Consider the following 15,772-nt stretch of genomic DNA (forward strand, 5'->3'; position numbering starts at 1 on the left):
AGGGTGATTAAGATTGTGACCCCATTTTCTTCTCGCAGTGAATTGGGGAGTTGTTATAAATATGCTGAGAGACATAGTTGACACGGCAGGGAACCCTGCCTACTTAGATTCCAGCCTTGTCCTGTGGCTAACGGAGCACATCACGGTTATTTACAGGATTGCCTTTCCCTTGCGACATTCTGGTCTAGTTCACCTTAATTCATCTTTGATTCATGGCCGACTGCTTTGCTTGCGTGATGATGACTGATGGTGTTAGTCTGGAGTCTAACAAATGTGGCTGCAGAGTCTTTCATTTCCACTGTCAAAACCCCACTTGAGACACTGCCTTTCTATCCCTGCGTCCATCCATCCCCATGAGTACCTGTTCCTATTAAGGCCGGCACATAAAAGGACGACATTTTCTATCCGTGTTTCTGTCAGTTGGGCGTTACACGGCACTCTGATTTTATTAAGCACCAATATTTAAGATGCTTACAAGTTCATCCTTTTTAAATTCCCCACTGGCAGCTGGCTTTGACTTAGGGCTGAAATGGACGTTTCAGCTTCCCAAGCTCAGGTGGAGTCTTAGACAAGATGGCCTGCAAGGCTTAGCTGTGAATGCCTTTGGCTGCATGCCACAGCCAGGTGTGATTAGCTATTTTGTGGCTAGTCCACAATGTGCAGGGCTACAGTCTATGAAAATGGGGTAGACAGATATTTGCTCATCAAATTTGAATATCTTAGGATGGGTGATGACTCTGTCGAGACTTTGTACCATAGTCTGGAGCTTTCCAGTGTCTTTGTTTCTCTGAGAGGGAGAAACCTGGGCTTGTTTACTCAAGATTTACACTTTAATGTCAACTGAGGAAGGAACCCTCAATCTCTTTGGCATTTGCGGTATAGGACAGACTGCAAACTCTTGCTTCTGGAAACTGTCGGTTTATTTGCGTTTTGTCCGTATCAAGCTTACCCCGAACTCATTCAATAGATGAACCTTCCTCTCTTGCATTAAACACTAATTTGAAGCTTTATTGAAATTTGTTGAATTCCATCATGAATTACTCAACACTGATACAGTCAAGAATCTTTTATCTCAAATATTTGGAATGACGGATATCATATTTGAATTTTTAATTTTATAATTTGTCTACACACAATGAGGTGCCTAAGGAATGGGATCTGGCACTAAACACTGACTTGTTTCCTATGCGCCTTGTACACAGAATCCCAGGTAAGTTTATGCAATACTTCTGTGTTCTTGCATTTTGACTCTGAGTCTTCCTTGGGGGTCAAGGTTAGAATTTTCCATGTGTGAAGTCAGGTCTGTACACAAAACTGTTGGGTATTTAGCACACACCAGATTTGATGTTTAGGGGTGTTCAGCCTGTACACCTTACTAAAACACAAAAGAAAAAAAAGAAGGAAAAACACTTTAGTAACGTTTGTGCTTGTGAGGATTTTAACTAGCTTGCGTGATGGACTTTCACAGTATGGCTGACAAAGAGAGAATTACAATATGAAATTATTGCACACAAAGTACCTTTTATTCAGTATCACTTTGCTTTATTTTTCCTAGATTCTCTTTCCTCAGATGGAAAAATAATTTCATCAAGAAAACAAATGTTTCTGCCAAAGTGAAAGAATTCCATGTTTTAATGCTTTTAAAAAAAAAAAACAGAAATCACCGTGAACTACATTATTGTTTTGCCTTTCTCCTTCTCTCAATTTGTTAATTTAAAAAAAAAATCCACTAGCAGAAAGCAATGCATTTCTCTCCAATAGAATGATTATATTTTATTGCTGCTTTGTTTAGTATATATTTTTCTCAATTGGGGAAAAAAAGTCTAGGTGAAAATCTATCTAGCAAGAGAACTAGTTTACACGGTTGTAGCATTTAAATTGCTGCCTGGGGTGGGGGAAGTAAAAAAAAATTAAAGAAAAAAGATTTAAAGGTGAAACATCATAGAACATCAAAAAAAACTTACCTCAATTGCCTACCCCCTATCACAAAGTTTCTAAACGGTATTACAGTCCTTTATTATAAGCCCCTAGTGGTACTATGGCATACGTTTTTTTTAAAAAAAAAAACAAAAAACAAAAAACAAAACGCTACTACAAAAAAAAGTCTTTTCTCTGCTTTTTTTCTATCGTGTACTTAAGCTACAGATAACTGTTGAATAAAAAGACTACAGTAGGTATAAATGTAATAGTTAACTAATCCTGCTTGCTGATGTTCTTTTCCTGGCCCACGGAAGGTGGCATCTTTTAATCCAGCATCTTCTCCTGCTTCTTGCCTTCCTTTTTCTTCTTCTTTGATTCTGCTGCAATTTAAAAGAGAGAGAGAGAGAGAGAGAACAGCATCAGGGTACTAAGCTGTGAGAGGGACGCCAGTTTTCTTATAATTGGCCAAGATCAGCACACAAGGTGTTGGCTCTTGTTAAGTTGCCAGTGTGTGTGCATGAGCACAAACGAGAGCCGGAGGAACATCTAGGAAAACAGGCAAGAACACAGCCCACCTATGTGCACCGCTAAACACGCTTGTTATTGTGTTGCTTGCTTCCATTTGGAATGTCAACTATTGTTTGAGGGTCCTGCTTAGAAAATATATGCGGCAGGCTGGCCTCTCTTGGGAGTGAACCAGATCTCTTCCTGATGGAAGGCTTCAGCAGCCTTGTTTAGCTCCAGTGCTTCTCAGAGTCCCTTCGACTGAAAATGTTCATTAGCCTTCTTTTATTTTTTCCTTCTGAGCAAACAGTTCCTAAGTGCTTCTAGTCTGGCTCTCCAGCTGCTGAAACATTCAGGCAGCTCCTTTTATAGGAGAACAATGGACCATGTGGTATGTAGTCCATCTAAAGGGTCATATAGAGTTGGCTGAAACACACAGAGGGTATCGACCTGCCTTATACTAGACCCACTCATTAGCCCATTAGGATTTGTGCCAAATGGCTCCATCTTTCTCTATTCAATCTTCTTACATCTCTCTTTGACTGATAGGAGAACATAGAGGGTCACATTTAGAAGGTAAACATTGTTTTCTCACTTTTAAGAGCAAAGCCTGAATTAACTCTGTGGAGAAAGCCGGTTTCATTTCAGGAATCTTTCAAAGACAGACAAAAGTTTGGTATGAGCCTGAGGGTCCCCACTTGACCTAGGGCAGAACTTCACTTGGTGAAGCCAAGTGCTTTATCGTGGTCACGCAGTGTCCACTCTCCAAAGCATTGAGAGTCAGGAGGACCCAGACACTGATGTGTAACAGTAGAGCACTTTAGTTCACACTGAACAGAACCAAGTGGCATGGCGTGCCAAACGTTAACTCAAACCCCAGGCTCTCCATCACTTTCTCTCTCCTGGACTAAGACTGTAGAGTGGACATTGCTTGCTAGGAAATGAGCAACTGTGACATGTGACATGTGAAGGAAAGGGCTCCCTGCTGGGGGAATGTCTGCTTGCTCCTCCAGTGATACCTAAGGGACATCCCAGCTCCAGATGTTTTACACGTAACATGGCTCATGTAGACAACATAGAGACATACACCCATCACAGCAGCACACTGATGTTTCAGTCCCCTGGGTTTGCAAACACTCATCCTTTCCTTGGCCTATGACTAAGTTCATAGAGGAGAGTTCGTGGTTGGGATACAGACACAAGATGGTCCTCACTCTGTAAAAGGTTGCACCATTGGATTAGAGTTGCCACTGTGTTTATAATATGTTAGAAAGTGTTTCTAAAGTCTTTAGAAGGTCCTTAGTTTCTTAGAAGGTCTAAGTTACCTTCTAACAAAATAGGTAAGATTTCAAACACCTTCTATTGCTATGAATTATGTTTATAAGCTCTATCGTTATGATGGTCTCCAAGAACCAACAGAACTATTGCAAAGTGTAGCAACTATCAGTTGTGGGATATTTGTCCACCATATGGAGATGTATTGCTGTGATTGGTGTGATAGAGAACGGGATGGTCAATAGCTAGGTAGGAGAGGATAGGTGGAATTCCCAGGGAGAGAGAGAAAGGGGAGGAGTCATCTAGACACGAGGAATGCACCAGGGAGATGCAGAGGATGACAGGATGTGCAGTACGAAGACGAGCTAATAAGTCACGTGACAGAACCTTAGACTTAAAAATATGGGTCACAAGAGCTAGTTAAAACCAATCCCAGCCAAAGGCTAAGCTTTCACAATTAATAATAAGTCTCTTTGCTGTTATTTGTGAGCTGACGGTCTGAAAAGAAAGTCAAACTACAACTGCCAATAGGAAAGACAAAGGACATGAGAAGGATAGGGAGGGTGAGTCATATAATAGCACATCCCATTTTCTTCATGCAGAAACCTGAAGACTTTTGTGAAGAGCTTACTAAAAAGCCAGTGCCAACTTGAAGTGACATATGCTTCATGTCACTCCCTGACACATATCAGCCCTGTGTTCGGGAAATCAGTCAGCCTGCCAAGTGGCAAGAACAAAACCTGCATCCTCCTGGAGGGATACTGGGATTGAGACCTGTCTGAGAGGATGGGCTCTGAGATCCACTTCACTACAACTGCCTCCCAAGCATTTATTTCTTCAGTGAGAAATACAGATGCACGCCATCTCCACTACCTACCAGATGCAGCTTGCAATGGTAGAAGGAACAAAACTGCATCTTCAAAGAGCTGGTATTACAAAAAGTTTTAGAAAGAAATGTTTTCAAGATTGTTCTATGTGCACATTTCAAATTTTAAAATATTTAAAGGCCACACTTATGTTGAAGATCATACCAGGGTTTTAATGGCTTTGGGACCAATTTTTCTTGCTGATTTACTGCAAATACATTATAGATTTCTGTGACATAAAATAGTGACCATCGACAAGGAAAATAAGTTAATTAGAAGAAAAGTGTTTATAAATACTAGGCAGTATGAAAAAAAAGATAATTTCTCCCCTCTGGGTTATTTTATCATTCTTGGAAATATTAATAACTTTTCTGTTTCTAAATGTAGCATGAGCTCATGTAGACAATATAGAAACATTTTTACATGTTAACAGGAGTTGTCCATCATTTTACATATGAAATATGTAAAACAAATATGGAAACAAAATGATTATTGGTAACTTCTATTTATATTTCTTCCTATTGTTTTTATTAGGGATGCGCTGAAAACGGTTGAGTACTAGAGAGATGGTACAGTGGTTCAAGCATTGGCTGCTCCAAGAATGGACCTGGGTTTTGCTCCCAGCACCCACATGGAGCTCACAACCATCCATTGGTCCAGGGGATCTGATGCCCTCTTCTGAACTCTCTGGGCACCAGGCACTGACTTGGTTCACAGACGTACAGGCAGACAAAACACACATACACATTAAATAAAAATAAATAAATCTTTAAAAAATCTGTTAAGTCTACTTTAACAATAAAAAATAGTAATGTATAATATGCTAAATGTTATATAAAGTGGTACAATACAGGTATATTATTTATTGCAACCAAATATAGCCAAGTTAACAGAAGTTCCTAAAAAGTATTTTCCAAAGGAACTCAAGCACCTATCAATAAACTGTTGTAAATAAATAAACAAATAGCCATAAATAAAGTGAATAGGCAATAATGACAGCTAAATAATGTAAACCAAGTTTATTTGTCTTTCTACAAGCATCCCAGTCTCTTTTCCCTTCCAGCTTCCCACTTTCTTCTTGTGTATGGGGGGGGGGGCGTATGAGGTCTTCTTTGCTTTCTCAGCAATTTCATAATGTACTTTCTATGTACAGCTGACATGAAAGAAAAAACAGCCATATATTGGTGTGTAAGGGTCACTGACTGACTTGACACTTGCATATACAAGGTAGAAAATGGACATGTTATATTATTAGGTTACTAACATAGCTGAACAATCCTAATATTCTAACACTTATTCACATACTTAGATGAGAAATCAATATTTGTCTTTCTTTTTTTCTGCAAAAATCTCTTCTTTTTCCTGAGTCGATGGGCCACTGTCATGACCTTGCACTCAGCATGACTTTCCTGCTGACATCTTCCACACTGGGGCAATATGGATGACATCTAAATATTTAATATATTATTTCTGAAATGAGAAACATTTGCTGTATTATAAATGATAAGCAATTATATTGATGGGATCTGTTAGAAATGTCACATTTCCACTTAGCTCATTAATGTTTTCTGCTGTCATACCCAATAATACCTTAATATATGAACAGCATCAGTAAAATACCAAATCATGATTCACAAAATGATGAGAAGTGTGAACTTCAGGATGTAAAGATTTTTTTACATCCTAAGGTATAACCCTGTGAATTGTTCCTTGCTTGCTTCCATATGAATTTTTCAAATGGGGTTCAAAAAATGATAGACATGGAGGAAATGAGGTTAAATATATTCCCCCAAGTACATGCTAAAACCCCAATCCATATATATTGTGGGGTCAATATATCTGCAGTAATTCAGCCAAAATGAAGTCTCAATCTGGTGACTGATATCCTCAGAAACATGAGGACACTGGAAGAAAATAGCCATTACAAGCTAAATAGAGGGACAGCAGAAGACACCAGCCTACACAGACCTCAGTCTCTTACTTGTAGCTTCCAGAATCATGAAGCAATGCCTATGTGTTGTTAAGGTATTGAATCTAGGGTGCTTTGTACAGTAGCTCTAGTAAACGAATACATCACTGAATTTGTGTCTGACCAGTTCATGTATGTATGTCCTTCAGATCTGCTCTAGAAGGTCAAAACACGTGTTCTTGCTTTTTTCATTTGTCCTACAAAAGAAGAGAATGTGTTTTAAATGTATCTTATTAACATTGAGGACAAAGAAGCTAGGGCTGAGGAGGTGAATCGGTAGGCAAGGTGCTTGTGGCAAGAGTATGAGGACTTGAGCTTGAATCCTAAGAACCTATGTAAAAGGACAAGCTTTTCTAGGATGGGTTCTGCAGTGCGTGTCTGCAACCCCAGCTTAGGTAATGAGAGAAAGACAGGCAAAATAGAGAGGGTCATTACCCAGCCAGCCTAGCCAAATCGGTGATTCTGATTCAGTGAGTGATCTTATCTCAACAGGCAAGGTGGAGAAGCTAATGAAGAAGACAGCCAACTTCAACCCCCATCACCACATGCACACACACACACACGTATGTGCACACATACACACGTTAAAATATAAAGAAGCTGGGGAATGAGAACCATTGCACATATTCTGTCACAGGTAGAATCTAGATCTGTACTTGGTGTATGACACATGACGTAAAAGAAAAAAGGAGACTCTCTGGGAGAGGAAGGTGACCAGAAAGGTGGAAAAGGGACACAGGAGAGTGATGAGAGGTAAGGTCAGCAAAGTATGTATGAAAATGTCACAGCCACATTCATTATCTGACTATAAATGTCAACACTAGAAAACTTATGTCTGATTTTATGTTCGATGATGGTCACACAAACACACACACACAGATAAATCTGTACTTGGTGTATGACACATGACGTAAAAGAAAAAAGGAGACTCTCTGGGAGAGGAAGGTGACCAGAAAGGTGGAAAAGGGACACAGGAGAGTGATGAGAGGTAAGGTCAGCAAAGTATGTATGAAAATGTCACAGCCACATTCATTATCTGACTATAAATGTCAACACTAGAAAACTTATGTCTGATTTTATGTTCGATGATGGTCACACAAACACACACACACAGATACACACACACACACATACACACACACTCACACACACACACATACACACACACTCACACACACACACACACATACACACACACTCACACACACACACACATACACACACACACACACCATTAGTCCTGCCCCCATATCTCCATGCTGGTGCTCTGTCTTCCAAGCAGTAGAGACTCGGGTACCCATCTGTAGCAGTCAGTGACAGACCTTCATCGCTCTCCCTCAGTCTTTCACAGTCTGCCAGTAGCTTTCATAGCAGCTGAATTTATTATTCTTGTGTCTAAATGAAAGCTACAGAATAAGGAACTCCTATTTTCTTTTTTATAAAAATAAATAAATTTTGAAAGTCTCCTAAGACTGAATACTAGAACCACTTTAATCCGTGAAAATTTTCTCCAGACTTAGCCTGTGTGCCTAAGCAGGAGCCTAGGAACACTTTTACCTGCGCCCAGCCTTTGGATTTCTGATGAGTTTTCCTATGAATATTGCTTATTCTTCTAGAAAAAGGCTTTGTTTATTTTCCTTCCTTTCACTGCCTCTGCGCTCTGAGCCCCAGCCAGCGTGCTTTGATTTCCCTGTGGGCGCCCGCCAGCTTTGCATCAGTGCAGAACTGAGCAGGACTGCTGGGTGCAGGGACAAGTCCCTCCTGACAACGCTTGTTACCTGGACCGCTGTGCCTCTGACACAGAGAGGCACCAGAGCCTCTACGATGCTCAAAGCAGAATCAAGATGATCTGGTTCTGTCTGGGAGGCCACTGGTAACGGTAGGGTGATTTGATCTACTATTCCTCACTTTAAAAAACTGTGCCCTTACTGTACGACCTTAGTTGGATAAATACAGTACTAAAAGCTGTCATTTGGTTTCAATGCAATTACTATACAAAGAGAAACTTAAGCCAGGAATTGTCTAATGGGACTCATCCATAAAAGACCCCACATATATTTATATTACTGGATGTTTTAAATTATCACAAAAAAAACAAAAACAAACCATCAATTTTATTTTTACAATTCATATGCTCTTCTGGAAGTCTTTGGTATAGAAATATCAATCTCTGTTTCCAGCTTGGCCATTTACTGGCAGGGTGAACTTTTATGAATTGTAATTCCTAGACTGTAAAAGGTGGTCAAACACCTATAAGTTGTTGCAAGGATTAAGGGAAACAAGCTATGCCAATAAATTAGCACAAGGCCAAATAACAAGTATCCAATAAATAAACTACTATTATGATGCTCGAGAGATGATAATAACTACAGAAAACACAAGAAGTAATTCTTGATTGAGGAATTAGAAGGCAGAATCACAAAGACTTCCTGGAAGGGAAAACCCAGAATCTCCAGCCCAAAAAGTAATCAGTGCAAATGTTTTGCTGACTTCCTTAGCACTAATTATTATAGAGCTGTGCTCTGTGTGAGCAGCTAATGAGCCTCCGAAGTGTGGAATTTACCCAGGGAGATGAAAGCAGACATAAAGTGAGGTAAGTCCCACAAATATTTATAGTTCCTCATTCTTAAGTCTGCCTTGGCAGTAGGATGAGAAGTTCTTGACTAAGGACAAGATCTAAACACCCAAGAAATTCTTCCTGGTGAGCCTTAACGAGAACCCAGTAGATAAAGGAACTCAGTGTAGGAGCAGCAAGCCCCATTGAGCCAGGCAAGAGAGTGTAACTTGATAGATCATCCATTCTTGTGCCCATTCACTCCAACCAGGTCCCATTCACCCAGCTCCTGAAGTTTGGATGCTTGGCTTCACTGGTGTAGAGCGCATGGACAATGTGTAGAGCAGAGACCAGGTAAAGTCCAGGCTGGATGATTCTCCTGAAGGCTGGTAAAGATTCAGGATGAGTCTGAAATTCATTAACTTCCTTACATAGGATCCATGACATCTATATCTACATGGACAAAGACTGTATGTGATGCAGAAGATCCAGACTCGGACTGCAGCCACGTGTCTAAGTCCACGACTCTGCTTGTTAGGATGGACTCCTACCTGAGTGCCCAGCTTCTCTAAAGCTTTGGCTTCCAATCTATGAAACCAGAAGATGCAGGACATACTTCAGAGCTTTCTGCCTGTTTTGTGGTAGCGTGTATACACTACGCTAAGCTGTGAAGTGTGCAAGTAATTCATAGCTAGTTCCTACTGCAATCACCACAGGTCTTCTTCTCTCAGAGGTGTGAATACCTACCTCAACATTGGCCATGGTGGTGCACATTGGTGGTGCACATGTAATACTGCTGTTAAGAAAGCTGAGGCAGGAGAATTGTGCATTCAGCACCAACCTGAGCTATGCCATGACTTCTAAGCCAGCCTAACCTTCAGTGTGGGAACCTGCTTAAAACAGAAAAAAGGAAGGAAAAAGAAAGAGGAGAGGAAGAAAGGAAGGAAGGAAGGAAGGAAGGAAGGAAGGAAGGAAGGAAGGAAGGAAGGAAGGAAGGAACAGGACAAAAACAGTAAAAATGCCTACATCAACAGGATGTAGAAAACAGGAAAATAGTCTCAAATTTCTTGCACATTTATCAAGCACATTACCTATGGTCATCATTTTCATTTTTCTTTATTAGTAATATTCTTCATTTCTTTGGGGGGAATTTCATATACATGCACAATGAGTCTCCATTTCATCTTAACAACAACACTCTGTTGTATTTACTGTCAGCAGTTTGGAAGGCAAAACACTCACTTTGACTCTAAAGGAACAGAGTCAGAACTTGCTTTGGGTGCAATATTATAAATAGGAAATAAAAATATAGGTGCTATCAAACATTTCCCCAAGCAGAATAGCAACAGATGAAACTCTGAGTGCAATCTGAGAAAGAGGACTTCTCTCTAACCAAGAAGCATGGAGGTCCTCCTGTGTACCCCATGCTGCCTCGCCTACAGTCCAAATGGAAGAACAAAAGTCATCAGCACCCCCTTTATCCAGTCAGAGTCTCAGTGGTTGAGGCAGGTCCTGAGCCATTCTGCAGAGATTCTGCCCTATTATAATCTCTCCACGTGGTTAAAAGTCCAGAGCCTAGGAAAGTCTGTATGCCCTTTGCAGCTATGCCTCTTCCTGTTGGATGACAGAACCTCTCCCCCCTCCCCATCCAAATTGGGGGAAAATGTTGAAGAACTCCTTTTATCTTCAAAAGAACAAACAAAAGAAATCCATTTAGTGGAAAGAGAATGGAGAATGCTGGGACTATCACTTTACTGACCCATTTTCCCATTCAATAGTCAGCTGCCAAAAGCTGCACACTGCACACAGCGGAGCCTGGCTCTTTGACTGTGGCCATTCTTTTGATCTGTAAAGATGAATCATCAAACCTAAGAGAAAGCTAGGCAGCTGTCCCAGACAGAGCAATGAGATTAAAAAAAAAAAAACTTTTAGAAACAGCTAGAAAAAAGAATGGGTATTATCGTGAGTGGAGAAATTCAACAAGCACCTGGTCGCCGACTGTAGATTGGAACAGAGCTAGTAGACTAACGCTCATTCATTTCCTCAGTTACCTGCAGGACAGACATCTAACTTCATGCTCCCGTCATGAACCATCCCAGGCACACTTTGGACAAGCTCCAGGTGCCAGACAAATTCAAAAGTCAATGATCACCCTGCCAACTAAGCAAACGCTAAATGAACTTCAAGATACCACGAATGCTTCTAATTTTAAAAGCAGCTGCCGTTTCAGACAAAATTCAGAAAACCCATAGCTCACTAAAGTTTCCACATAAATCCCATTTCCAGGCCCCACGTGCATGTCTGTGCTAGTTAGAGAATGATGCCTGTGTCGCGGGCTGAACCGCTCACAAAGATGAGACTGGTGGTAGGACCATAGGACCATGATTCCCCACAGTGGGTCCCTCCCAGGTCCCTTGCCCATCCCAGTCATTTTCTTATTTCCCAGTGACCCGATCATTTAAGGGGCCCCTTGAAACATAAGATTCAGGAAATTTCCTGAGGTCTTTGCTGTGGTTCTTTCTACAGAACCATCTGCATAGGGGGACTCTAATTTTCCTCACTGTTAAAACAGCTCAATTAGCTCCATGTAGAAAAATAATGATTGTTTCGAGAAGAGACCTAACTCTATTGTAAATATGTCCATTGTCTTGAATAAAACCTCTCTAGGCAATGCTGTATTCTTGGAATTGTAGCAATACCTCCTCTACTACACGAAGAGAACGGTTCCAGCTAATTATATATGCCCTAACACATTGCAACACTCCTTCCCTAGCTGAAAGATCAGTCCACTAAATACTAAATCAAGACTCTTGCAGCAGGCTGTCCTGTGCTGACAGATAGAATCTAAAAAGCCAAATATATTTCCCAGACTCCCTTGCATCAAGATTTTGAGTTAGATCTAATATTTATCAAGCAAGTATGTTCAAATGAGATATGGAGGTATAAACGATACACGAGAAACACACAATAGGCACCAAATTTGGAAATATTGGATGCTTACAAACACATACACACACACACACACACACACACACACACGAGTGGAGGAGGTAGAAGGGTATGATTTGGTAAACAAGCTACTCAGATATTTTCAGTCTTTGAGTCATTACATTGCATGCACTGAGTAGGGGGTACTTTCAGTGGAAGGTTTTTGCTAGAACAATTCCTTATGGGGTAGTTAGATATTGTTACCGGATCTGTTGCCTTTGGCTGTATTGTTACTGGCCTTACACAGTCCAGGTCAGATCCACTGGGCTCCTGGAGAGTCTTTGAACTATATAATACCCTTGAATAAACTTCCTTCTGCTTAGCCAACTGGCGTGGATCTTAATACACCTACAATCAGTAGCCAATACAGGGTTTTCCTGATTAAATTAAACTTGATTAAAACTCTTTTTTTTCCTAAGCAAATAAAAGTTGTAGTCTCCAATACATTTATTCCCTTAATTGTCACTGCTCGGCTGGCAATAATTAAGTAAGTTCTGATTTTATCTGCCCGTCTTCAGAGCAACACTGCCTGGATGGAACCCTAGGAAAACTATACCCACTTAATGTACCAAATATATCCCTTTGTTACCCCTCTCTTCTGAGTATACAATGCTGACGCTCTCTTTGGATTAAGAGTGTTTCCCACAGGCAAATGTGGAAATCCACATTTAAGAGATTTAAAAGGACATCCTATGTCATTGATTGTGGGCTTAGCCAGAAGGGTAGAATTTGCATAATATTGACAAAGCAGCAGCAAGTACCCATTCTACGTTTTAAAAGGCTGTGTTGACAGAATGTACTGGAAGGAATTTGAACACAATTTTTGCCTGAGTGGGCTAGTTACCAGTTTTGCAATTGTTTAGTTAGGAACTCTAGACACTATAGGTTCCTTTTTTTCCTTATTAGCTACTCTAATCTTTTACCCTATCAGCAGCAGTCAAGTCTCTAAGACATTTTCCAGTTTTCTTCAAATTAGTAGTGAATATTCAAAGTTCTACCAACAACCATATTCCATTCTGAAATTTATTTACACGGTCTTCATATTAACCTGAATATTTTTTGAACTAAACTTTAAAAAAAATAAAGAAAGAAAGAAAAAAGAAAGAAAAAGAAAGGAAGAAAAGAAGAAAGAGGGAGAAAGAAAGGAAGAAGAAAAAAGAAGTTTCTAAAAAAGAAAAACAAACTAAACCTTAAAAATTGCTCTGACCATGTGTTTGATGAAAGAACTACTGACTGGGAGAACGAAGAATCAAGCTATAATCGCAGAGACTCAAGTATTTGAAGTAATTAAATGTGTTTTAATGATTGTTGGTTTTCCTCAAGACCACAATATCATACGTTATTTATTTTGGAAAGTCTGAGAGCTATTAAAAAGTCCCTTTCAGGTTGGTATCATGTATAAACAAAGAAAAGAAAATGTATCCAGAAGACAAGAGCAAAGCTAGACCTCAGGCTATTCTTTTATACACCAGGCTTCCACACATGGCTGTGGCTGAGCCATCAAATTATTGCTGTTTTCATTTGTTACACCAAGGCTAAATCAGATACTAGGCAATTTCCCAGAAGCTCTGCCATTTAACGTGTCTAGACAGAAGAACAAAATACATCACATGATAAAAGTTTTATGAGTTGACAAGATGGAGGTAGCATGAAGCAATATCTCCCATGTCCATCTGAGAAAGGCCTGATTGCCTGCTCTGTGGCTTACAAGCCATAGAAACAATGTCTGTGTGTGGACGGGCAGATACCGACTCCCATTTAGCCCACTGACACGGGGCTTTACAAAGCTCCAGAGCTTAGTTTATATTAACGTAGTTTCTATAATGTATGTGCAGGCAGAAAAGGGAGTTATGAATGCAGAGCCTGCCAAATCTTGACTATGTCTTTCCTGAGAGATACACCACCAGCCAAGCGCAGTATCCAGTATTTGCCTCCTCTCTAATGAGGTTGCATGGGCCCTATGACATAATGTCTGTACAGTACAAAGGGCAACGTGAGGGAGAAAACAAAAGCATGACAATGGCCACGGAGGTTCTCACTTGGTACCACCTGCTTTTCCACCAACCTGAAACAAATGAGCTGCCTCAAGGCTGAAGATGTGCAGAAGGAAGCTGTAGTATCTGTGCACTACTATTTGAAAAACAGTATGGAAATAGATGCAACTTCCAAGTGTCCCTAGTTGCATTTCATGTAAACAAAGAAAGACACATCACAGAATGTGCTTCCGTATCCCATTTTTTTAAAAGTCTCCAGTCTGACACATCTCCCCGGCTCATCTACAGTAACATTTATTCTTTGTGCAGAAGAATGTGTGGTACAAAAATAATATTTATAAAATCTTTTACTGCTTTAGATGGACAGGATTGGACTTTTAGCAAAGGCCTCTTCAATGCAAGGGGAAGATTATATTTGAGTGACCTATGATCTATAAAGTGCCTAAAAGGTATTCTGAAGTATGAGACTCACTCAGGGTAAGCCATTTTAAATAACTTACATGCCTTCATTATTTAATATGAATAAATGTTATAGACCATCCACTTGAAGTATTTTCAGCACCAGATTGAAAGTTGAATGTGAGAAACATATCTAGTCATCAACTGTCACTAAATAGCAAAAGGAAAGTAACCTAAAGATTCAACAGTAAAAAGAGAACTTCTTGTATTGTGTTTATTGAATGCCCTTAAGAGTCTTTTTCAATTGTGGACTATTAAGGTTTTTGACAGTTTTTATATCCACCAAGGTCACCATCACCCTGGACTCCTTCTCACCTCTTCTCCCCATTTATCACACTTTATCTCCCCTCCTCCACTGCCACAAGGAGATGTGTGTAGCACATCTTCTCTGGCCAATGGATTTCACACTAAACAGGGGTACTTTCAATTTCGACACTGTAACAAAATCTTCTAAGGATCATTCATCCTGTTGGAACTACCAGGTGTAATCTGGTAGGTCTGACAAAGTTGGGGCAGTGGGAATTTTCATGGCTCCCTCAGAAAGCTCTTGCGTACAGTTCAGGCAGAGAACCCTAGGGGATGCCTAACGTTTTTTCTCCCTTGCAATTCTCTATGGATGCTGTAGCTTTGAGTTCAATTACCACTTTGAAATAAGTCAGTCTGAAGACTGAATCTATGAACTCCCTTTCTGAAAATGGCTCCTGTTTTTGTTTGTTTGTTTGTTTGTTTTTAAAGCTGGTCTTGTCTAGATAGGCAACCGGTAGGGAGTTGGTAGACACTCCCCTGGAAGGCAGTCAAACCTCAACTCCAGCATCTAAGGTCCTAGAGTACCCAGATGTCCTGAACTTGGAGGTAGCCCTTGCCATTGCCAACTGCATCAGACGATGAAAATCTTGGCACATGGAAAGAACCCTCTCTGGCCATCAGAATAAAGCACCAGCCGTCTTTGGTTTCTGGGGGATTTCTTTTTTCTTATTTTGGCTAATCACCAGCATTTATCTGGATTTCTCCAATGAATCCAGCGGGATGAATTTTCAAGTGTATTTTTGAGAGTCAAGGAGAGGTCAAGGGGGTATTTTCCTTTGGATTTCATTGAAGCTTGCAGCATGAATTGTCTGTGGGAGCCGCATGAAGCACCGCGGCACAGGCAGCTTACATAATAGGCATGTACTCTCTCACCATTCTGAGGACTGGAAGCCTGAGATCAAAGTGTTGGACCGACCTGGTTTTCTGAGAGACTTCT

At 40.4% G+C, this 15,772-nt stretch overlaps 1 protein-coding gene across 1 annotated transcript in view; it reads right to left on the reverse strand.

Moving 5' to 3' along the window:
• Positions 1–1,501: 1,501 nt before the first annotated feature.
• The window catches only part of Ptn (pleiotrophin), an 83,602-nt gene continuing 69,331 nt past the window's right edge, over positions 1,502–15,772 (reverse strand). Inside the window, exon 5 of the mRNA XM_085683772.2 lies at positions 1,502–2,300. Coding sequence (XP_085539898.1) covers positions 2,245–2,300 — 56 coding nt within the window. The 3' untranslated portion in view covers positions 1,502–2,244. The remainder of the gene's footprint in view (positions 2,301–15,772) is intronic.

Source organism: Myodes glareolus, chromosome 25 (assembly GCF_982192425.1).
Source record: "Myodes glareolus chromosome 25, mMyoGla1.1, whole genome shotgun sequence".
NCBI classification, from domain to species: Eukaryota; Metazoa; Chordata; class Mammalia; order Rodentia; family Cricetidae; genus Myodes; species Myodes glareolus.